This window comes from Desmodus rotundus, chromosome 6 (genome assembly GCF_022682495.2).
Source record: "Desmodus rotundus isolate HL8 chromosome 6, HLdesRot8A.1, whole genome shotgun sequence".
Lineage (NCBI taxonomy): Eukaryota > Metazoa > Chordata > Mammalia > Chiroptera > Phyllostomidae > Desmodus > Desmodus rotundus.
The window spans coordinates 141,976,137-142,001,528 of NC_071392.1; the positions used below are offsets into that span (position 1 = coordinate 141,976,137).

The 25,392-nt window shown below is 46.2% G+C and overlaps 1 protein-coding gene across 5 annotated transcripts in view; it reads left to right on the forward strand.

Annotated features, from left to right (window-relative positions):
- The first annotated feature begins 23,005 nt into the window (after nt 1–23,005).
- GRIA1 (glutamate ionotropic receptor AMPA type subunit 1) overlaps nt 23,006–25,392 on the forward strand; it is a 277,525-nt gene continuing 275,138 nt past the window's right edge. For all 5 annotated transcript variants that reach the window (XM_024576849.3, XM_024576848.3, XM_053926920.1 and 2 more), the window contains exon 1: nt 23,006–23,436. In XM_024576849.3, the coding sequence (XP_024432617.1) occupies nt 23,355–23,436 (82 nt within the window). In that variant the 5' untranslated portion in view covers nt 23,006–23,354. The remainder of the gene's footprint in view (nt 23,437–25,392) is intronic.

Genomic DNA, 25,392 nt, shown 5'->3' on the forward strand with positions numbered 1-25,392 from the left:
AGGCAGTGGAAGAGAGGTGTTTTTTTTTAGGGGACAATCATACAATCATATTCATCACCTGACACAAAATCAATCTGCTTGCTTCTATAGAAACCTTGGATTGTAAGAGAGCTTGAGATTCTGAGTAGTTGTTTCATTTCATTTGCTTTTATATTTGTAAGAGAATATTGAACTGTTTCCACAGTGACATTTCATAATCACAGCGTCTGGAGCAAAAGACTCCGTAGCGACGAAGCTGGAGAACAACGGGTTTCTCCATGAATCACTGAGGATTTTGATGGTGCCGTCCGGCCTCCATGCACCGCCCACTCTGGGGCCCACAGACAGTAACTGGGACCTAAAGGACTGGAGGCAAAAGCCCCAGGGAGCTTTTCTGTCCTGGAAAACTCAGGCAATAATAGCAAATTATTTACGTCTTTGAATAATTTTAAAATCATACTTCTCTTTTCCCTTTAGTTCTTTTAAACCTGAGAGAGCTATTATTTATCGAGTTTATTTTCATTTCTGACCCTAGAACAGACACAAAAAAAGAAGTGAGGATAAAAACCTGAATTTAAACATGGCATGTTTTCATTTCCCAAATACACACAAAAATATGGTTTATCCGTTTGGGTAGGAACACGAGAAAGGGTCAGAGTGATGCTTTAAACCCCTCCTGAGTTTTTGAACTCTGGTCCCAGCTGTGTCAAAACTTGGCAGTAGTCTTGGGTAAAAGACGAGCCAGTCTCTTTGCCCGTATACCGGTGCCTGAGATACGTAGCGTGGAATGACCCTGGGTGCACAGATTGTGTTCCAGGAAAGAATCTTACGTTCCATTCCATAGCTAAATATTTTTAGGAAAACCTGTGTGTTCTTTCCCCCCTGCAGAGTCACATTCTTCTTATTACCCTGTAGTTCTGAGAAGACCTACAATGTCTTAAAAGAAAACAAATGTTTCTCAAATTTATTTGACCAACTATATCCCCCCACCCCTGCACCCGGGTTCACACCTTTAACCTCTTCTAGAATGAACACAACTTGACAAACCCTTAAACTGATTAAAATGATCATTAGAGACCTTGGTGGGTTTAAAATATTGACATTTTATGACTTGGTAGGACTCCATTAGGTACCACATTCAGTTTCCACACTATGATGGCCTGCACATTCTTTTTAGGATCCTCAAGGGCAAAATCATGGAGCATGTAGCACAGTAATTCGTATTCATTCTTCTCTCTCTCCTCCCGCCCGCTCTCTCTCTCTCTGTTGCTATCACTATTGCTCTATCTTTGAATAATATCTATTCTCCCCAACAAGTCTGAAAGCTACATAAGGGCAGAGACCATGACTGCTTTTTTCTGTCAGTTTTATCTCCAGTACTTAGCACAGTGCTTGGCACCGAGAAGGTGCTGAATAAATACTTGACTGAGTGAACAAACGTTCCCTCTCCACGTCCTACAAAGAGCTCACTCCTTGCAGATCTTTCACTGAGGCCTGCTGTCAGAAACATGCCATAGCCACAGGGCTGTGTGTTTCCTGCCCCTGCACAGGCACGTGTGGCAGCCGAAAGGTGATATCCAGGTGCTTTGGGTCAGGCTTGCTTACAAGTGGCTTTCACTGAGAAGAAAAGACATGCAAGACAATGAATATGGCTCAGAAAGTCTCCCTGCTATGGGCCTTTACTTGTTGCTGGCAACGTGTAGCTTTGGCTCAAGTTCCAGGCAAATTTCCCATGGATTCTTCCTTGCAGGAGCTCTGGCCCTCCCACATTGCCCCATCCTGTGACTCTGGTGATTTGATTGCCTGACTTGACCCCATCACTCTCCCAACACCCCACTTCTCCTCTGTGCTGTATTCCCCAGTCCTGGCTCTGTTCCCAGTCCCCTCAACCTGCTGCCACCCACGGCCCAGCACGATGGAATGACTCGCTCAACAGTATTTGCCTTTGGAAACATAGCCCACAGGGTTAGGAAAGATATGCCTGGATTTAAATATCCAAACTGTATTTCTCTGCTGTGGGGATTGGGGAATTTTGTGTTCTCCAGGGTTTTTCCAAACCCAAGCCATGGTGCCCCTGGGAGACTCTTCGGAGTTCGTCAGAGACTGTGGATAGCCTTGGTTTTACTCTATAGCTATTCCCCACTTGACTTTGGCTGACCACCCAGTGTCCTGTCCTTCTCCTCTAAACTTGAGCACAGAAATCTTAGGAAGAGAGATAGCTAAATAAAGACCAGTGGTGGTATTTACTTAGAACAGATGGTAACAGAACCCCAAGCTTTCTCTCACTGAACATTACTCCAAAAGAATTTTCTAGGTCTGATACAGCTGAGAAAGGAGAAATTCAGCCACACTTGCTCTCTGGGCCTATCTATAAAGAGCGTGTTAAAATCTCATTATTCATTTTTAAAAATAGAGACCTATGCAGTGAATTCCGCTGCCATGCTTGTAATGTGTACAACAGCATCGTATTGGAGAGAAACCAGACTAGGTGTCTGGAGATTTACATTCTACTTCCAGCTTGGAAAAGTTACTTAATTTCTCTGATCTCATTTTCCTTGTAGATTCAGCTGCCTCTAAGTTCAGTATTCCTTGTTTTACCATGTGTCTAATATTATGCCTAGTTAAATAATATGAACAACAACAATTTATTTAGGACTTATTTGTGCTAGATACCCTACTAAGCATTTTGTAAATAAATATTTATAAATTTTTAACTGTTTGTAGTTATTTATTTACAAATAATAACTATAAATACATATTTATAAATAACTATGAAACATAAAGTGAATCTAAGTCCTTTTAAGAAACATTATGTTTGTATGACTTTTTCCCACATATTACTAAGTTAGTTACCCTGAGACTCCTGTACTGACCCTGCCATTTAACAACACAGTCATCTGCCTGAGTCCTTGCTATCACTAAAGGAGGGGTCTGTGTTCTCATTCATTTTTGTTTTCCCAGCACCTGGCACAAGCTGTAGCAGAGAAAGTGTGTTCAATGAGTGTGAGACAAGTGAATAGTCCAAACCCACTAAAACATAAGGTCCACGAGGGCAGTGCGGCAGCAACTTTGTCTCTTATGGTCTTCTATACAAGCCTGTGCTTAGAATTGAGCCAGGCCAAGGTAAATGCTCAACAGCTATATGAATGAATGAATGAATGAATGAACAAACGAACCAATGGACAAACAGAAAAGAATCTACTGACAAAGCCAAGTGTACTTTGTCTAAGGGAACAAAACTCCTGGAGAATCTACAGAGCCAGAGCAGAACCTGAGCCACAGCAGGCTGTGGATTTCAACACCAGGAGCAGATAGGGGCTTCCACATCGTGCAATGTGGCAGTTCACGTTTAATTAGCTGGCTTGTTCATCCCCTTTAAGTAGAGCAACAAAAAAGGAGAATTAGATCTCAAGCTGCTGCAAGGAATAAAAATTGATACTTCTTCTCTTTAAATAAGCAAGTCTCATTCAAAGCTTCAATTCTTTGACTATTAGAAAGTCCACAATTAGTCACTTCAGGTGAGGCCCCCAAGCATGTTTATCAGGCGGGTTTGCAAAGGAATCTGGGAAACACTGCTGCCACCCTGCAGATGGTATCTCCACGACGTTCTGAAATCATGGCCGCTGCTTCTGCTCGAAGCTCCTCCAGTCCCAGCCTCGCACTTTAATCTACATCCTTTTATCTTTCTCATTTCACATTTGTTTTCTGCTCTGCTTGGTTTGGATGCTGTGAATTAAAAACACGCATTGAATTGAGCTTTAAATCTGCACAGTCCAATCTTCTGAACCTGTCATTGACTTTCCCTATGGAATTCCTATGGAGAAAATTTAGGTGAGGGGCCTTCTGCGCTCAGACAACTGATGGAACCACCGACATCAGGAGTTGTTGATTGTAGCTGAGGCCACTAGAGCCTCTGATTATGTAACAGAGAGAAAGGAGTAACAAAAACAGAAATTCCTAAAGCTGTGTTGCATATTTGGAGTTTAGATTGTTGCACCTTAGGCTATTTTGTCAACTTCGGAAACTTGTTTTTGATCAGTATGTCACCTTGAAGAAACAGTAAGAGCCTTAGCTATGGACTGAGTGGACAGACTTCCTCCTGACCACTACCTTCCTACTGACCTTGAAAAACTCACCTCACCAAGAGGGTTATAAGGGGACTAAATGGTAACAGAAAAAAAATACAATAAAGATTAAATCAAAACATAAAATAAAATGGACAACAACATACCATGTTTTGTATATCAAGTCTGAGCCACACAAGGCCCAATCAGCTACAGCAGGAGGTCAGGGAGGGGGAACAAGTTGGAACTGACAAATTCCTGATGACTGTCTCTACCTCCTCCGAGTCTCAGGATGTTTCATAAAATGACAATGTGTGACTTACCCATAAGGATGTTAATTGTCTCAGACAGCAAAGGTTTGAAACAAAAAGAATAATTGTGAGAATCAAACGAAATATTAAGAATATGTGTTTTAAGCAGAATGTGGGGGATATGATGGAAACATCCAATCCCTCTAAAAGCATGTATTTTTGGTAGTTAACTGCTTACCCTGTATACAAGGCCAGCCCTGTCCCCGAAAAACCCTGAGTTCACCACTGAATTCTGTGTCCTTGGCATGTTGGTCGCAGCCTTCTGATTTACACAGCTCCAGGGCTGAAGCTGATTTTTTTTTCATTCTTTCTCAGGTTAAAACAACAACAATTTTTTTTTATCTATTTGGATGAAAGGAGATCTGACTTTCACTACATTCAGTTTAATACCTGATAACCATAATTTTAAAAAGCATATGGGAAATGTTACCATCAAGCAATTATATTATCATCTCATTTTGTCCCTTTAAATGAGGGGACTAGCTCCTCCCTGCTCATAGTAGTCTCATGGCTTTTCCAAGGTCATATGCACAGCTTAAGCCAGAGAAGGAAATGTCTAGTCTCATGTAATAGTCATATTTTCAAATTTAAATGAAAAACTTCCCCCCATACCCAATGTATACCCTTCTAGGTATAAAGCTGTAAATGCTGGACAGGGGCACAGATCATGGATAGCTTCTAATGTTTCTCCCCACCTTCTTCCATACTGCTAACCAAGAACTCTGATTCTTCAGGATTAGGGGATGTGGTGGCGTGGAGCAGGAAGTTCCGGCTTGACTGATGCTGCAGTGAGCAGATACTGCACTCCCGGGGATGTTCACAGGTGACTGTCCTCTTTGGGGGGGGGGGGCGGGCAGAGAGTCTTTACCATTGGATACCTGGAGGGCACAGGTCCCTTGTCAAGCACCTTTACAGCTCCTTGATCAATCCCTACAAATTGGGCAGTACACCTCTCACCTCTTTTGGGTGAGACCATTTCACTTCTTCAGGAGGCCTCCTTGGAAAGCCCTAAGGTGACCCCATTTCAGGGTCAATCACACATGGCCTACATCAAGTCCACTGGAATTGTTCAAGGATCTTTTGTCCTGACAGCGTCCCTTTGGGGACCACTGTCTGATCACCTGTCTCCTCTCCTTTGCTCTGCCACTTACAGAGATGGGCAGTGAGTTCTCAGGAATGATAAACAGTCTCCTGAAATGTCCCCTTCCCCTTCTCCTCCAGCTGTTTGACCCTGGGGAAGACAGAGATTCTTTCTAAGTAGTCTTCCTAAAGCCCCTCTACTCAGGCTTCAGGTGAAGTGCAGGCTCCTGCCCATACTCCCTTTGGCAGGCAGGCTCACAGAACACTAACTTTTCTAACCAAAATCCCTCTCCCAGTCTGTTCTCTGTTTCTCAGGCTCCCCAGCTTTACGGGCTGAGGTGGGTGGTTGACTCGAGGTGGTAAATGATTTATCTGCTGTCTCCTCTTTCCTAATCCTGTACAAGTCTTACTTTAAAATGTAGCATGTTTTATCCATGATTTAACCAAAGAGGTAACAAGAAACTTGAATGTCATGTTAAACCTGTTACCTTTTTAACCCTCAGGATCATTTTTTAATACTGCTACTTAATTTAGTGTTGTCTTCAGAAGGCATGTCTAGTTCAATATTAGTAAATACATGCTGATTTCTCAAATCACATTAATATCAGGGTTTCATTTGCTTGCTTCTCTGATACGATCTCTAGAACTCTCCGAAAACTTCTCCACTTGACTAGGACTCACATGCAGGGAGTAGCAGGCTCAAGGTTAGAATCTACGCCTCCTCATGCTTTCCACCAAGGTTGATGATAATTTAAAAAATGACAATAATATTGGATGTTTACTGCACTTAGATGCTGCTTTTAAATGTAATAGATATGTTAACCCAACAATGTATACAAAGTAGTATTATGATGCCCACTTTACAGATGAAGAAACTGCCACACAGAAAGGTTAAGGAACTGATTCAAGGTCACAGAGTGAGGAAGTGGCACAGTGACTGGGTCCAGAGCCTACCTCCTTCAACCTCTGGGTAAGAGGATTTTTGTCTTTTCATTGTACGCTGACAGTTAGAGCACTTTGACATACACTATCTAATTTGATATCTCTACAGAATAAGAGGGGACAAGGATTACTTTCTTTCTTGACAAATAGAAAGGGAAAGACATACAAGTTGAGAAGGAGATGCGTGTGAGGCCACAGTGCTAACAGGGAACAGAGACCTAGTGGGAACTCATCTCTCTCAACTCTACATCCAGTTTCCCCAGCACATTACGTGACCTGGTGTGACCCTCTGTAGCTCAGAGCCCTGAAAGAAAGACAAAGTGCTACAAGGGACTTTTCCAATTATCTAGCCCGGAACTTTCCAGAGTAATGTATGTGTCCCTGAGGGGCACATGAGAGGCATAGAGTAAGAAAGCATGGAACTAGAGGAAAGCCCTTGCCCCAAGAAGTAGAGATTCAAGAAACCAAGATGGAGGCGTAGGTGGACACACTGCGCCTCCTCTCACAACCAAAAGAAGGACAATAACAATTTAAAAACAACAACAACCAGAACTGACAGAAAATCGAACCACAAGGAAGTCTGACAACCAAGGAGATAAAAAAAAGAAACATTCATTCAGACTGGTAGGAGGGGCGGAGACAGACAGCCGGGGCGGAGAGGACTCACATTGCCGGCAGGACACAGAGACTGGAGGATTGTTGAACAAACATGGCAGGAAGCGCAACCGCTAGCAGACCCTATGGCCCCACATTGGCACACAGATAAACCGAGAGGGCCGGACTCAGAGACGTGGAGGATTGTGGAACAAACAGGGCAGGCAGTGCAACTGCTAGCAGACCCCGCATCCCCACATTCACGCATAGATAAACCAGGACGAACGGCGGGGAGCGAAGCAGACCGCATAACCCAGGGCTCCAGCTCGGGGAAATAAAGCCTCAAACCTCTGATTGAAAACACCTGTGGGAGTTGAGGCGGCAGCAGGAGAAACTCCCAGCCTCACAGGAGAGGTCATTGGAGAGACCCACAGGGGCCTAGAGTGGGCACAAGCCCACCCACTCGGGAATCAGCACCAGAGGGGGCCAGTTTGATTGTGGGTAGAGGACGGAGTGACTGAAATCTGGCGGAGAGTGAAGTAAGCACCATTGCTCCCTCTCGGCCCCTCCCCCACGTACACCATCACAGCGCAGCCACCAGTGTTACCCCACCTCGGTGAACACCTAAGGCTCTGCCCCTTTATGAAACAGCCGTGCCAAGACAAAAAAAAGGCCCAAATGAAAGAACAGTTCAATGCTCCAGAAATAATTCAACTAAGCAGCGAACAGGTAGCCAACCTATCAGATGGACAGTTCAAAACACTGGTAATTAGGATGCTCACAAAATTGGCTGAATTTGGTCGAAAATTAGAAGAAAAAATGAAGGCTATGCTAAGAGAAACAAAGGAAAATGTACAGGGAACCAATAGTGATGTGAAGGAAACTGGGACTCAAATCAATGGTGTGGACCAGAAGGAAGAAAGAAACATTCAACCAGAAAAGAATGAAGAAACAAGAATTCAAAAAAATGAGGACAGGCTTAGGAACCTCCAGGACATCTTTAAACGTTCCAGCATCCGAATTATTGGGGTGCCAGAAGGAGAAGAGGAAGAACAAAAAATTGAAAACTTATTTGAACAAATAATGAAGGAGAAGTTCCCTAATCTGGCAAAGGAAATAGACTTCCAGGAAGTCCAGGAAGCTCAGAGAGTCCCAGAGAAGCTGGACCCAAGGAGGAACACACCAAGGCACATCATAATTCCATTAGCCAAGATGAAAGATAAGGAGAGAATCTTAGAAGCAGCAAGAGAAATGGACACAGTTACCCACAAAGGAGTTCCCATAAGACTGTCAGCTGACTTCTCAAAAGAGACCTTATAGGCAAGAAGGGGCCGGCAAGAAGTATTCCAAGGCATGAAAGGCAAGCACCTACATCCAAGATTACTGTATCCAGCAAAGCTTTCATTTAGAATGGAAGGGCAGATAAAGTACTTCTCAGATAAGGTCAAGTTAAAGGAGTTCATCATCACCAAGCCCTTATTATATGAAATGTTAAAGGGACTTATCTAAGAAAAAGAAGATAAAAAATAGGAACAGTAAGTATGACAGCAAACTCACAGTTATAAACAACCACACCTAAAACAAAAACAAAAGCAAACTAAGCCAACAACTAGACCAGGAACAGAACCACAGAAATGGAGATCACATGGAGGGTTATCAACAGGGGAGTGGGAGGGGGAGAGAGGGGGGAAAGGTACAGAGAATGAGTAGCATGAATGATAGGTGGAAAATAGACAGGGGGAGGGTAAGAATAGTGTAGGAAATGTAGAAGCCAAAGAACTTATAAGTATGACCCATGGACATGAACTATGGGGGGGAAATGTGGGAGGGAGGGGGTGGGCAGAATGGAGTGGAGTGAAGGGGGGAAATGGGACAACTGTAATAGCATAATCAATAAATATATTTTTAAAAAAGTAGATTCTACTGCTATGTTTTCTATGTGTTTCCACGTAGGATTTTGCTTGAATAAAGAGATGTGCTGCCTTTGTTTATGTAAACTGCTGACAGTCCAGCCCCCACGTTGACAGGTAGGGAAACTGGGGCCCAGAGAAAAATAACTCATGTCACAGTGAGCTAGTACAGAACTGATTCTAGCGGCCAGTCAGCCCCTCAGTTCTCTGCCCCAAGCACCTCGGCCCCTGTGCCCTGCTGGTCCTCCGTGTGATCAGCGTGGTAAACCCCGGAGTCAGATCACGAGCTGACACGTAGGCTGTGTGACTTATACTGACATCCTGTGGTTAAGCGAAGTGATTCTGTTTCAATTAATGACACGTATTGTGCATGTGTATGCCAGAAACACCCTGCCATGCATATGCATATATTATTAGTTATGCAACATGCTTCCTTACATTTATATTTTCATAGCTTTTTATAGCATTAATTACCTCATTAAATTGGAAGAAAATGTGAGAGATGGCATAAACAAGCTTTACTGCCAGCAAGTGATCAACTGCTAAGTGGCATGGGGCTGTTTCCGTGTCAGTGAAACAACTCCCAGCCCTGCGTCTTTGACAGTTGACACACCCACTCACGTTGATTCTCACTATAAAGCCGGAGTCTCCTACGGTGCCAGGTGCTCCAAGGCCTGGGAACTGACGCTCTCCCCTGCCATCTGGGCGTGCAGAAATGTTGGACTTGGAGTTGGGAGAGCTGAGTTATTGAGGATATAACCACACTTCCGTTCCAGCTTGCTGTGTAACTGAGTAATTCAATTCCTTCTCTAGTTTTATTTTTTCTCTGCCTCAAACAAAATGGCGAAACATCTTGACAAAGAAATGAAAGAAGACAAATCATCGTTGGAAGGGTTGGATCAGTCAGGAGTGAGGCGGACAGAGAAGCTGAGCCGCAAGGACAACAGTGACTCACTTCTCCACACTCCTATTCTTCTGCACCAGCCCTGAAGGCCCCCGGCCATCCTGCCCTTCCTTCCGTTCCTTATACATGCCACGTTTTCTCCTTCCTCGGAACCTCCTCACACTCCGCTCCCTCGCTGCACCTTTTACTGGTCCAAGTTAAATCCTCCTGGTATAGATCTCCTTCACTGCTTCTCCTCTTATGAAAACACACAACAGACGTAACTGTAATTGTTATTCAGTATCTGCCTTTCGTGATAGACTGAATTTCCATGATGGCTAGAACTGTATCCTTTCAGTTCTTGGCTACACCCTCAGGGACTAAGTGCTCAAATAGTTAATGAAGGGCTGGTTTCTAAAAAGAGCATATGCTATATGATTCTGCTTATGTGAAATGCTAAAAAAAATTGAAAACTAATCTATAGTGACAGAAAGCAGATCTATGAGTGTCAGGAAACCTGGGATCAGGGGAAGAGAGAGCTGACAAAGGGATGCCAGGAAACTTTTAGGGGTAATGGATACATTCGCTGTCTTCCCTGTGTGATGGTGTCACAGTATCAAACACATCAGGTACCAGTCCCATCAAATTGTACACTTCAAGTATGTGCCATTTATTGTCTACCAATTAGAAAGCATAAGAACATCACAGCATAAAATAAATAAAAATGGTACTGTAAATAAAAAAAGATGGCATGGTTAGGACCCTGAATGTTTCAGAGCACTGAGAAGGTCAGAGTGAGAAGTATTTATTAGACTGGAACGTTCTGAGGTACTCAGGGGCCTCAGCAAGATCTGCGGATGGAAACCCAGCCCCAGCGAACAAGCTCCCCAGTGGGCTATCGGTCGGCCTGGTCACTCCCTGAGCCCCTCCCCCCAGGGCATCCTGCCCCCAGCCCTCATGGCTCCACATGCCAGTGCATTAATCTGATAAGGACATTTTTCTTGCAAGGAATAGAAATCACCCTGTGCTAGCTTGGGCAAAACGAAAGGAAACTATTGCAGAGATAAAGGAATGCCATTGAAAACCCACGGCTGGGAACGTCATTCCCAGACATGAGGAAAAGCCTGGAATAAAGATCTGACACGCTTGCGGGAACCCAGGCATGACTCAGTCTCTAGTCCTTGCTCTTCCTGGTACGTCTGCTTCATCCTCTCTCTCTCTGCAAATTAGGTTTTGGGACTTCACAGTGAACTCAAAAAGCGGAAAGACACCCCGTGGCTCCCAGGTGGCTGCAGCCCACCAGCACAGATGAGCTGTCTCCTTTAAACCACAATGCTAGCATTCTGGAAGAGAGAATGTGGTCAGCCCAGCTAAAATATGAGGTGCCCTGCCTGCTCAGCTCCGGCTGGTGAGAAGAGTCACTCAGATGGCACACAGCTGGCACACAGCTGCCTGGGACTCGCTTCTCAGCTGGGGAAAAATGGGAGAACATTTCTTAGACAAAGGGAGAAGGGTGATTTGAACAGATACTCTAAATTTCCCTATTAGTGGTTATTATTGGGATCAACCAGATAGATATGCACAGTGGGAATTCCAATCTCCCATTCACACATAACAAACTTGAACCCTGGATAGTTCATTCATCTCCTGAAAGCCACACAGTGCAAGGACCCCAGACTTTGAACTCTGAGCCCCACTACACTTACTAGAACTCCAAATGGTTTTCCTAGAGCAATCCTGCTCTCAATAAAGATTCTAAATCTCATCTGAGCTCAAGTGTAAATGAATGCAAATAGCTTGAGGCATTATCCCAGTATTTTTGTGAGAAGAAAATGGAAAGGAGGGGAGATGGATTTATCTGTTAGCAGAAGTCAAAGCCTTAAGCTGAAAAATACTATATTATACTAACAGTGACATTTAAGTCATCCTTTGCTGCATATGTATTTTTAAAGGGACATCAGTCCATTCTGAAGTCCATGAATTACACTGCATAGAAAATAAGAATGTCCTAATTTTGAACTACCTATTTCTTCTTTTTACCTCCAAGGCCTTAAAGGGGGCAATGATGTATTTGGTAAAGCTACTATCAGACAGAGTTCTGACCCCAGACACTTTTGGTTTATTGAAACAGGATGTATCAGAAATCTACCAAGAAGACAGACTTTTTCTTTTACTCCCTCTTTCAGTCCAACACATCAAATCAAAGAAGCATGAATAGTTCAGATGGCTGAGAAATAAACAAACACTTCTTGTGTGCTCACTTCAGGTGAGCCAAATCTGGATACGACCTGCAAGGAAGCCAGTGATGTAGGGGCCAGGAAACCAGGGTCCTGGAGTGGAGGCAAGGTGAATCGCCTCTCCCAACCTGTAGACAAAACAGGCTAGAAACTGCCTTTCTCATCCCAAGTACCCAGTTCAGTGCTGACCCAAATAAGATGCCAATGAATCATGGCTGACCATGAACTTGTACTGATGGTCAACTGTTTACAAGGCATTGTGCCAAGTGCCATACATGCTGCTTAGCTTCTCATTTAATCCTCACAACAGCCCTGAGGTACGCTTATCCCCACTTTATGGGTAACAAACATGAAGCTCAGGGGGCTAACTAACGTAAATTGCCCGGGTCAACCACTAATAAGCCTTAGAGGTAGTCTGCAGACTCGGGCATTCTGATTCCACATCTCGTGTGGTACATATGAGCTGGGTGAGTAGTTAATATTCATGTGGGTTACCTTTTGGCACGCTTAACTTTGACACGGACTGTTTTAAGCTAAGATATGGGCCATCTCTCTAGGGACCAAGGGCTCCTTGAAAAATAATGCCCATCACCTCTTCCTACTGCTCATTCCAGATACCCCGGCAGAAGTCCTCCCAGTGGCCCAGCACTTCTGGTGGCATTCCGAAAACAGTTCGGGTCTCTGACACCCCAGGCATGCCCAACAGTCCAGGTTTGGAGATCCCTCCTGAACCGCCTATTTGTTTTACTCCCCTCATTGTCATTGCTTGAAGTCAGGATGGAAGAAGCTCTTCTCCATTGCTCTGGAGACTTGGTGCATGGGACCCTACAGCCCAGCAGAGCCCCTGACTGCACTTCCCCAGGTGGCCCCTAGGGGCCCTCGTTTTCAGGGCTCTAACCCTGGCCTAACTCATTCAGCTTCCTCTGGGAAGGTCCCAGCCCCTAACTGCCACTAGGACTTCCATTGGGAGAGATGGATTCAGAGCTTTCAAAGTCTGAAGCTGAGCCAGAGAGGGGGCCCTTGGGAAGCAGGGCTGGAGGAGACAGAGCAGGAAGGCCTGGTCAGCTTTAGAGAGTGCAAAGGAGGCTATCCTCCTGGGGCGTCAGGAACTAGGGACCCACAAGGAAAAGGGAGTCTGCCGAAGGACTCCCGACTCTTGAAAGCAAAAGGGTTCGGAGAAAAAGCCAAATGGTGTTCTCTGTTCCCTTTTCCTCCCAGAGCTTTCCGGCCTTGGGTCGTAGTGCCCTCCCTGCTCAGCCATCACAGTCGCACAAATCTCCACAGTTCAGCAAGTGTGTGGGGGAGAGAACACAGCTGTGGTGAAGTAGAGGCTCCCTTGGGTCATGGTGTAGAGACCGTTGAGGCAAAGGCCTGGGGGCGTCTGCCAACCAGGAGCACCTTCACCCTAGGCCATCAGTGTGAATGGCCCACACCACTCAAGATGCCTCTCCTGCCAGAAGCTGCTGCAGGAACCCAGGGTAGTTTGCACATCTGTATCAGAGAGAGTATAGAAATTTCTAGAGCTGCCCCTTAGATCTCCAGATTTCATCTCCCCAGCTCTGCTTCTGTTCTCATTTCTCACCTCTGCCCTGTATTAGGACATCCTGATATCCCAGAACTATTTCTACTGTAGGGCTGCCACATGGAGGTGACAGGCAGTGCTGGGGCCCAGGCATTCTGGGAATAACTCTGGCCGTGGGAGGAACTGCCCTGGCTGGGCTGGCTCACTGGGGCTGCTGGCAGGGGTCAAGCCATCATGTCTGGCCCTGGAGAGTTGAGGTTGGAGAAGTGCATCTCATATTTAACTTCCAGGGCAAAGCCAGGTACCTATGCTCAGCACCAAGAGGGCAGCCATGGCTGGGTGCTTCCAGGTGCTGCTTGCTCTGGTGAGGCGCTTTCCCACCTATCCCATTCCCCTGCAGTCAAAGCGCCACACTGCCCTCACCAGCGATTGTACCTTCTGGTGTCGGGAAGGGAGCTCTGGAGACCCCTCCACTGAAAGAAGTCTTGTGCCCTAAGTAGTTTGCCAATGACTTGGTCTGAGTTCGGGGAGTGTATTCTCTTAAGTTCAGGTAGAAAGTATTACAAACAAATAGTGGTTGGTTTCTCTGCGGAAAATGCTACAAATGAACAGCGGTTAGTTTCCCAGATAAGCCCACCGAAGCCATGTCGATGTTACTACAGTTGCAAAGCTACACTTTTGCCATAAAAGTAATAAAAGACAATACTGTACAATCAGGTTTTGTTTTTTTGTTTTTGTTCCTTTAAACTGCATCATTTAAAATATGGTTCAGGGTCCATGAACTTCAGGGAATTGCTGGCCCTATCTGGGAGCCTCATCTCAAGTTAAAGACAGGAATCATTCATTGTCTTTTGCTTGATTTCAAGGGTAGGAAGAAGGTGAGGTGGGGAGACTGCTGACCCCCCAAAGAGTGAGGAACATCATGGGAAACAGGTACTGACAATGTTGAGTAGGGAAAAGGACCTGGCTTGAGACCTGGTTCTACCATTTACTAGTTGTGTGTCTGAGGTGAGTGCCTCAGCTTCCTGCATTAGTCTCCTCACTCACTAAATAAAGGAGAGCAGACAATACGGTTTCCACAGGGCTTCCTGGGGGAACACACAGAGCTGAGTGCTGGGTGGCAAAGGCCCTAAAGGCTAACAGACCGAGGTGTGCCTCACCTGTAAAACAGGTTTACCACAATGCTACAGGGCCTTGTGTAAGGACTTAGTGTTACAATGCGTAAAGTACTCAGCGTGGCATGCTTTCTATGATGGCAAATGGTAGCTGAAATGAGTGACATCATTAGGTGACTGTCTTCACTTTCCCTGAGGAAGCTGATTCCCTTCTGCTCTGCTTGCCCTCTGCTCTGTTCTTCAAGAGCCATGTTGCTGTTTTTGCTTGGCTTGGAAGCAGAAACGATGGTGGAGGGGGTGACCAGCTCAGAGCAGGCAGGGATTGACTTGGGTCACTGGGGATGTGAATCTATCCCAGCAGTAACATAGGATAGAAAGAAGGAGGTGGGCACAGGGAATGCAGTCCAGAGAATGCTTCATTTGAGGGGTTCATTCGAGGGATACACAGTGAAGAGAAGGAATAAATACAAAGTGAGGAGTAGAAGAAGGGAGAGTCAAGTTTTTATTTAGGGGATCTCTGTTAAGGACAAAGGGGAAGTTCATACAAACCCTTGCCCGTGTTTATTCTTGTATAAGATTCTCTCCACACCCCAACTGTCAGACAGCATGCAGACTGTTTGACCTTTGTGTCTGTTACACTGAAATATCATCTCAGAAGTCTTTAGTGGAAACAGTAACACATGAGCTATGGACTGGTGGTCAGATCTCATTCTCCAGGGACCCCATCTGCCTTTTCTAAAAAGTGAATCTAACTTAGGTCCCTTCTCTTTGTAAATTAAAGGTGTTCAACTCCACAATCTCAGAATTTCCTTCCAGCTCTAGCATTCTACATGTTTCTCTTCTACACGAGAGATGCCCCACTCCCAGCCCTTTATTTTCCTACTGTATCTTTCTGTCTCTCTTAGAGTAATAAAGGAGAAGCTACAGGTTAGGCAAGCAGCAGAATTTAACCCTAGGAGTACGACAGTTAAATAGACTCATTGACATTAGGAGACCCCTGAAAACTTAAAATTTTCCTTTGGTCATGGGGGTGTGCGGGGACTATAATAAGCATCATAATCACTCTTTGGCCTCAAAAAAAGACTACCAGATATGGGGGAGAGAAACACTGATTCATCTTTTCCAAGATACATTTTTTTAAAGCAAACTCCAATCTTGCACATTTCTTCTGAATGACATCTTAGGGCCCTTTGCTATAATTGTGTGGCTGAGCTACTGTGGGATGGGGTTTTTAATATGAGGATTCATGGGCAAGATCATGTCTTAGTCATGTGTCCTGGGGCAAAGCCTTTACTTTCCCAGAAGTATGGTGCACATTGTCAAGGTCCTGTCCAATGAAAACTGACCAAATTGATTAGCACAGCCCATGAGAGAGCATGACATAAAGGTTAGGAGAACCAGCTTTGGGAACCTAGCAGATCTAGGTGGAAATCTGAGTTTTGCCTATACGTAGTTGTATAAGGTTGGGCGAGTAACTTAACCTCCCCAACCCTTTCTTCCCCACCTATAAACAGAACAATGAGGGCTCCTACCTCATAGGGTTGCAGTAAATGTCATATGACATGGGACAGGTATGTAGCCTGGCACACAGTAAGTACTCAAAAAAATTAGCTCTTATTATATTATAGGCATGACTCTTAGCCACTAAGGGGCTAAATCAGTGGAAGGAGCTAAGGGAAATATCAATTAAAAGTAGTAAATGATAAGTAACACTCAGGGAGTCCAAAGTAGGTGTGGAAAGGCATCGTGGGAAAGTTGGGAAATGAATGGAGTCTTAAAAAATCAGAATGTAGCAAAGAAAAGGAAGTATATTTCAGGGGGTGGACAAAAGCTATCTATTCATTTTTTTTAACAAATATTTATTAAGAACTTACTTTGTGTTAAACAGTCTCCATAGCACTGGAATGAATAAGATACATTCTAGTAACAGGTCAAATGCTAAACATATAGATACATAACATATTTAGGTAACAATGAACACTGCAAAGAAAAATAAGTCAGGGTAAGGAAAATGAAAATCATGGCAGGGGGTGGGGTGCTATTTCAAATAAAGTGCCTAGGAGATTTTGGACAGAAGTCTGAATGAAGTGAGAATGAATGCAGGTTTCTGTGGGAGGAGCGTCCCAGGCAAAAAGAAGAGCAAGTGTAAAGGCCCTGAGACAGGATGGCGTTCAGTGTGTATGAAGAACAGCAAGAAAGCAAATGGGACTGGAGTAGCATGAACAAGGGAAGAGGGCGCAGGAAATGGGGTTGAAGAGGCAGCTGGCAGCCCGGTTTGGGATTTTATTCTAAGCATGACATGAAGCTCCTGGATATTTTAGAGCTGGGGAGTGACACAATCTGACTTTTGTTCTGTTTGTTAAAGTGTCACCCCAGCTACTATGCAGGGAGCAAGTTATGTTGCCATGGTGGTGGGGTGGGGTAGAAACGGAGTGGAAATAAAATTGGTCAAGTTTGCTGTGGGTCAGACGAGAGATGGGCATGGCGTGAACGACCTGGAGTGGAGGGGTGGTGGAAAGTGGTTGGATTCTGGCCGCACTGAACAAGTACAGCCCATAGATGGGTTGGATGTGGAATCCTCAGCTTGACAATGAGGTGAACATAGGTGTCATTTAGGGAGATGGGAGAAATGAGGGTGGAGCAGGTCGGAGGACGGTAGAATCGGACGTTTGTCTGTTCCTGATGGAATAGGGTGTGGGGAACTGACAGGTTTCACAGGAGGCTGGCAAGCTGAACTGCAGGAGAAGATTTCAGAAGTAGATGGAAACCATATGGAAGGCCCCCCATGCCAGGACGAATCTGGACTCCAACCTCTAGGCAAGAATAATGCTAAGTGAAATAAATCAGACAGAGAAAGACAAATACCACATCATTCCACTTATGTGGGATCTATAAACAAACGAACAAAACAAAACAAAAACAGACACAGAAACAGACATTCAAGGGATGGTTTCCAGAGGGAAGGGAGTAGGGAGGTGGGTGAAAAAGATGAAGGGGAATAAAGTCAATAATATTGTGATAAGTTCGTAGAGTGACAGACGATTTCCAGAATTAGTGAGGTGATAACATGGCAAGGTATAAAAGTGTTGGACCACTACATTGTACATCTGACATTAGTATCACTAATATAATGGTGTATACTAACTATACATCATTTTAAAAAATTGAAATAAAAGCATTAAAAGACAAAAACAATGAAAGGTACACTGGAGATTATTTTCTAAAATAATGACATTTCGCATCTCCGTGCAGTAGAAGCTGGCTGAGTCCTGACTGTGTGCCTGGAGCCTTGCTGGCCCGCACAGGCCAAGTTTCGTTAATCCTTGGGGCAGCCCCAGGAGCGGGCCCTCTGATCATTTACAGCCAAGACACTGAGTCACAGGGGTTGTACGGCTCGTTCGAAAGCATGCCCCCAGTGAGGACGGCACTCTAAGGCTGGCCTGCACCCTCAGAAGCATGGCCCAGGTGGCCTTTCTGAGGGCATCCCTGGTTTGGAGGAGCAGTCAGTACCTCCAATTTCTACCTGAAATGATGGTGCTGTGTAGGAGTTTCCCCTGAAATAGACCTTTTTTTTTCAGGCATTGATCCTGCCCCAGGGTGTTTTCCAGAACTCGCACTGCTTCCTAATTACCTAGTAATGCTGAGGGCTTATGAAAGTGCTGTCATTCTTGCGAGAAGGGAGGGGTAAGGCTGGAAGAAGAAGAAAGCACAGACAATGCTGTTAAACCTGGCAGACCTCCAGGGTGGGTAATTACATCGTCTTGGGTAGTGTCCTCACCACACACAGCCTGTGGAGTATTTTGGGAGCCTTCTGTAGGGATTGGGCTAAAAACATGAAAAATATTATTATTTTTTTCTACAACTTTTAAAACAGGGCCTTTCCACAGCCACAGAGGCACCCTCTCTCTGATTGAGTTTTGTGGGAGTTTTGCTAACTTGTTAGTTGTCAGCGATCTGTTCTCAGATCACCAGTTTGATGGCTTCCCCTTCGCCTTGAATGGTTTCACACCAGAAACCTAAAATGTTCAAGCCTGAAGAGACCTTGGTACAACCCCTGGGATTTGCAGATGGGAGCTGTGGGCCCAGGGAGGGGAAGGAGCCTGCCTGCCGATGCCACTGCCGCCGGTAACAGGAGGCAGACAGCACGGGTCTCCCAGGCCTGACCCCTTGTCCTTTTTCCTCCTTGCCCGGGTCTGAGCCACCAAATGGACTCACCAAGTGTCAGAGCCAGAACAGTGTGAGGCCATCACCTAATCTAGTCTCATCGTTTTACGGAGGAGGAAACAGGCCCAGAGACAATGGGCCTATCCCCCAAGATGATATCGGGGCAGGGGGCTGGACCTTGTGTCTAGCCTTTTCTGGAGCCAGAACTAGCACTATGTGGCCCGTGGGCCAGATCAAGCCCAGAGATACTCTCTTCTATTTTTTTCTGACCCTTGCAATGAAGGTACTCTTAATATTTTAAAAATAAAAATAAAAATCCATATTTCTGTTTTCTCTCGAAATATAAATCAGAAGATCTGACCACACTAGGGCTGCCAGCTGCCATCGAGGCCTTGCACCCCACCTTCAGACAGGATGCCTACCTTCTGGTTCTCTTTGTCCTCGCTGCCCTCTCTCTAACTCAGCTCACTTCATTCACTTCTCTTCTTGGCCCAAGGAGGCATCTGAATTTGAAATCCCTGCCCAGCACCATTCTCCTTGATTTGCGGTGTAAAACCAAAGCCAAGTAAGTATATCTTAGACTGTTGTGGCTACATGGCAGAGGAACTTAAAGCATGCCCAAAACATGGACTGGGGCAGGTCCCAAATGACCTTAGGAGCAGGTGCCACACTGTCTCTGGGGCACAGTAAGGAGGGTTCTTCCTCTGGCCTGTCCACTGCCTGGGCCCCTCCACAATGCTTCCTCGTTTGGACTTTAAGGACCACCACCTTCGGGTATATCACTTTAAAATATGAAAAGTCTTGAAAGAAGATGAACCTGATTTTTCTTCAATGTAATGCAGCGGAGAGGAGCCCTGGTGTCTACTGCCCAGTGGGCCAGTTGCTATGCCCTTTTAAGGAAGGTATTTTGACCTCAGCACTATTGGTATTGTGGACTAGACAATTCTTTGTGGTGGGGGTGTCCCGGGTATTGCAGAATGTTAAGTGGCATTCCCGGCCTCTACTCACTAGATGCCAGTAGCACCTCCCCAGGAATGAGAACCAAAAATGTCTGCAGACATTGCCAAATATCCCCTTAGGGGGCGGGGAATTCATCACCGGTAGAGAACCATTGTCTTAAACTAACTGTCTACCACTCTGACTCTCACCTGACATGTACAGCAGGTTCTACTTCCTGCTCTTGTGGGGTCGTCGGGAGGATGAAACAATGGGTGTACCAATGCCGTGTAAATCACAAGATGCCATCTATCTCTTGCTATCAGTCACAACAGACTGTGAACAGTCAAACCTTCCACGATGGGCACTGGGGCTGGAGAACAGGATGGGCAGCTCTAAGGAGTGACAACAGGGTGAACCAATGAAGGGCGGTATCAGAATGGTAAGTAGTCCTAGCCTTTGGAGCTGGGGTCAGTCTCTTCTTCCTCACACAATTCCGAGTCACAGAACTATCATACCAAATACTAAACCATGGCTCTCCATTGCCTGCCAGGAATTCGGTGGCTTTCAGATCCCGACCCTGACCGCTCCTGGGTTTTACGTTCCCCACCCAGTCCCACAGTCTATACCATACGTGGCGTCTTCTCATGCCTCCAGCCTTTGCAGGCGCCCTTCCCTTGGCATGCATCTCTTTCCTGGCCCTCACTTTGTGCCTGTGGCTCGCTCTCTCATGGCTCAGCTCTTCTGAAGCCCTGCTGGGTCCCCACAGACAGAGGATCTGCTGCTTCCTCCTTTGCTTCCCCATGTTGTGTTTACATCTCTATTAGCGCACGTTTCACAGCCTGCTTTGGATGACTGGGTTCATCTGTCTTTCTCTTCTACCACATGCACCTGCCGTGAGCTGGAGCGTGCATCCAATGCCTTTCCCTATTTTCCAGCACCTGATACCCTGTCGGGTACAGAATAGGTTCTCCACAAATACTTGAAGAGCATTCTGAAGATAAGTAGTTGAACCTAACCATACTTAGACCTAGATGCCCAGCTTGAAGTGTATAACCTCCATGTTTATTTAATCATTGAACAACTATATACATTTAATAGGCCAAGGGGAGTCATTGACCATATTTGAGCAAGGCAGTAACATCGGGCTATATTTTAGGAAAATCCATCTGACCACATGATTTACAATAAACACAGAAAATGCATGCTTTTGACTCCCTTAAACCCCTCTCCCCCACTGTAAGCAAAACAAGTCTTGCCTGCTCCGGGTGGGTGCTGGGGTTTTGCTAATTAATTCTTGTAAAGGGCTTTGTGCTCTTCCTCTGAAAGGTGACAGAGAAGTGTGAAGCTTACAGTGACAGCCTAATTATTATTATTACCAGGCATAAAGCTCAGAGATCTTAAAAGATTCCCCAGGTACCATTCAAAATAGTAAGAGACAAAAAAATGCAAGTGGAGAGATCACATTTTAAAATGGCATCACTGCATCACAGACTTCTCCTGTCGGCAGGGACCTTGCCGGTGGTCTGTTCTCCCGCCTCCCCAAGCTGGCGTTTACACTCCTCTAGAACGTCTCTGCCCGGTGCTGCCTGCTATTAGAAGTAAGGGTTAGGAGTGTAGGCCAGATAGAATTTCCTGTGTCCAAATCCCCATTCTCTTCCTTGTTAGTAGTAGAAACTTGGGTAAATTTTAGCCCTAAGTTTCTTTAACTACAGGGAATTAGATGGCCTACCACAAGCGTCACTGCACAAGGAAATGATGCTTACACATTGCTTAGCATGGTACCTGGCACATGGCAAATAAATAAACATTAGCTTTAAAAGTCACTCGAGTTACTTGATATACGTGAGAGTGCATAGGAAATTACAACGCATCTGACCTCTGTGTGCTCCTAGTTTAGGGGCTCCATCGAAGATGGTCCGATTTGTTTTGCAAATCCCTCACAGCTGCCCTGCAAGTGTGTGAGATTATGCAGTGTTGGCGAGGGACAGGAGGAGTTTTGGATAAAACAGCCTAGTCAAGTGCTAAGCAAATTGGGTCTGTTCTCCCTCTTTCTAATGGAGAGAAGGTGAGCCTTTCTTTTCAGGGTAAGCATCTGTCAGGTGGGAGTTCATATCAGGGCAGTGAGTGGGTCCATTGGTAATGCCCAGAATGTTCAAGTTCGCAGGTTGGACCATATGTTGGGCCTGAGGGTCCAGACTCCATCTTAGTAGGTTTATGTCTTTATGATTTAATCCCTGGAGCCACACTTTTTTCATCTGTACAATAAGGGTCCTGGCCACTCCACAGGTGTGCGGACAGAGCGGGATAACGTTGAAGTTGCTTCAGAAACCATACGGTGCTGTGACTGTGGCGACTGCCACTTTGCAGCCCCACTTTTCCCCTGAACACGGTTATTCGCTCTGCAAGTTATTTCAGTGGGAGCCCCCGTCCAGAAGGGCCCGTGGGGTTCCGGTGTGCACCAGAACGGCCAGCACCCAGAATAACAGTAAGAATCCTGCGTCCTCTCACTAGAACCCCTGCAAAATGACTCATGTAATTGCTCTGTGTAAGTATCAGCTCGCCTGCGTGGTCCACCCACACGTTCTGATGCTACAGTCTCCTGTGGAATGCAGGGAGCAGGGACGGGGCCCGTTCTCAAGGCCTAGGAGTTAGGACTCCACCAATTCCACTTGTAAAAGCAGACAGGGACCACCAAATGTCCAAGTCAAGGCATCTGCCAGTCATCCCAGACCCTATGGTTTGTCTTTCTGTCATTCTTCCCATTAGGGAGGGAAAACATTTTTCTCCTTTAAAGCTCCTAGGAGGGATTTCTAGGGTCTTCCCTCAGGAATTAGTTGTAAGAATAATTGGGCCAGTGGAGTGCAGGAGATATATCCAGCACAGCCCGAGTGCTCCTAGAGAAAGTGACCTAGATCAAGTAGCGGGTGGATGGAGGACTATTGTGGGGACCCCTGCCACCTACTGACTTACAGCTGAACCCACATTCCCAGGAGCATCAGCCTGACTGGGGGCTGGGGGAGGGGGCAGAGAGCTTAGGAAGGTGGGGGAGGGCAGGTGAAGGGGACACTGGTGTTGTCCCTTTCAGGACCAAGCTCCTTCTATCACACTCCCTCGCCCACCCTCCCACCCATCCGTCAGGCACACAGGAAGGAGGATAAGGTGAGGACAGGAGGCAGGGAGTGACAGGGAGAGGAGGGCAGCTGGGGAACTCTGAGCTGGCTCGGTGGGTATGAGCACACAGCTTGCTGCCTGTGTGAGTGTGAGGGGGAGAGCGAGGGAGCGAGAGCAAGGGAGGGAGAGGGAAGCAGGCTGCGAGAGGAGAGGAGAGGAGAAGAGAGGAGAGGGGAGCAAGCGCTTCAGCTAGCATGAGGACGGCTTCTCTTCCCTGCTCAGTTAATCTGGCTGTCAGTTGGTGTTAACGCTGCAGTTTAAGTGCTCAGATTCCAAGGGAAGCACAAACCTCCCAGAAGGAAGGAAGGAAGCAAGCAAGCAAGCAAGGAAGGAACTGCAGGAGGAAAAGAAAAGGCACAACAGAAACAGGAATAAAGGGAAGGGGGGAAACACCAAATCTATGATTGGACCTGGGCTTCTTTTTCGCCAATGCAAAAAGGAATATGCAGCACATTTTTGCCTTCTTCTGCACCGGTTTCCTAGGCGCCGTAGTAGGTGCCAATTTCCCCAACAATATCCAGATCGGTGAGTGAGAGGGGCAGCCTGGGGAGGGAGTTTCTGGGTCTGGCCAGGTTTTTTGTGGGGGCGGCCTGTGTCCCCCCACCCCCACTACGGGCTGTGCTTGGCTATTGAAAGCTGTGGTGCTGTGATGGGAGAAAGACTTGGGCCACGGCATGGGGAGGGGGCTTCTCTTGATCGGACGGGAAGCAGAGGGGAAGTGTGCACACACACGCAAACACACACACAGGTCCACACACACACCACTCACATTCTAGGCATGAGCATGTGAAATGGAGGAGCCAGTGCTTTGGAAGAATAAAAATAATCAGGCTGTAGCAAGGAGAGAAATGGTGGGTGTTTAAGGAGTTAACTCCATTGCTTGGTGGTTGGTGCCGGATTTCATTTACTTACATAAATACATGTGGTGTGTGTATTTATGTGTATGGTTATGGATTAAATATGCACATGTATGTTTAACTAAGAGTGGCAGTGATTTCTTAGGTGGGGGAGGTCTCTTTAAAGAGACCCTCTAAAATGAGGAGTGAAGGAATAAAGGGTGCTGGGTTTTTTGCAGTCATCGAAATAATGCCTAAAGGCCCCCTGCTCTAAGTCCAGGGGGCTCTCCTCCTGCTCCGGACCCTGCTAGCTGCCTGCTCTCTGCTGCCTGCCATGCTGAGGTGGTGGTCCCCACTCCTGGGACCCTGGAACTTCCTAGCCTGTCCCCTCAATTGCCCCCTCCTCTTAGATTTTCCAGGCACAGACATTGCCTACCTCTTTCACGCACACAAGCACACATATTTACACATGTTCCTCTTCCTTCTCCTCTTAGTTTTCCCCAGCCCTGGGCTCCAACCTCTCAACTTGGAGCCAGGTTTCAACAAGCTGCATGCCTTTTTGTTCCCCGTTCCCCGTTCCTGGTCATCATGCTTCTAAAAGGACGCCCACCCTCCCCGTATTGATGGGGCAGCCAACAGACATTGCGCCTCCTGATACTAATGGGTGAAAGCATAACCAAAAGGAACAATTACACGAAGAACAGCGCATGGCCACAAGGGCTCGGGGATTCCATGTGGCCGGCATCTCAGGGCTGTTTGTGACCCGGAATCGAGCAAGATGCTTGGCTTGGTGGCATCTTGGTTGGTTTGGGTTCTGTTTTCTCTCCCCTGATAGGGACCTAGCTCCACTAGGGAAAGTTCCCATCACCGGTCGTTTGTGTTTTTTGTGTGAGTGCGTGCTTGTGGGGGGATGTGGTGCAGGTGGCAATTTGTTGGGCACGCGTGAGCTGCAGTATCGGTTACTTTCGGCCTCTCCAGCGGGCTGGCTCTGAGGGTAGTGGGAATAGCCACAGAAAAACTTGCTTTGTTTCCTGACACCTGTTAAGCTACATTCTGAAGTGTGTCTGTGTATATGTGTTAGTGCCTTACACGCAAAACAAAACTTCCTGCCTCCAGGGAAGCACTTCCCTGGAAGCACAGCCTGTAGCTACCTGCCTCCCCCCACCCCTCATCCCCTCTCTTTCATTCATTGCAGGGGTGGAGGTAGAGGGCTGGGAAGTGTTTGGGGTGTGGTCATCTCTGTGTGTAGGGGGGGAGGGACAGGGCAGAGCAAAAGAATCCAGAAGGAGTTTTTTGGTTTTAGTCTTTAAAATGGAGGCGTATGAACATGTGTAAATCACTTGCTCTTGTGTGTAGCACTGCTTCTGTTGGCACTTAGTATTATATTATGTTGCTACTTGGCTGATTGGAAATGCTTGTCTCGAGATATGCGGACCGCTTTCTCCAAGTGCATTTGTGTACACCGCCATGGGGATAAGCGCGTGGGGGTGCACATGATACATTTGCTCCTGTGTCTCTGCAGAGTTTTCATTATATTTAGCTCCAGCTTGCTTGTTCAACTGATGTAACCAGTATTTCATTTTCAAATAATGGATTAAAACATTACATTGTAGAACAAGTGCTAAAAATACCACTGCCAGCAGGT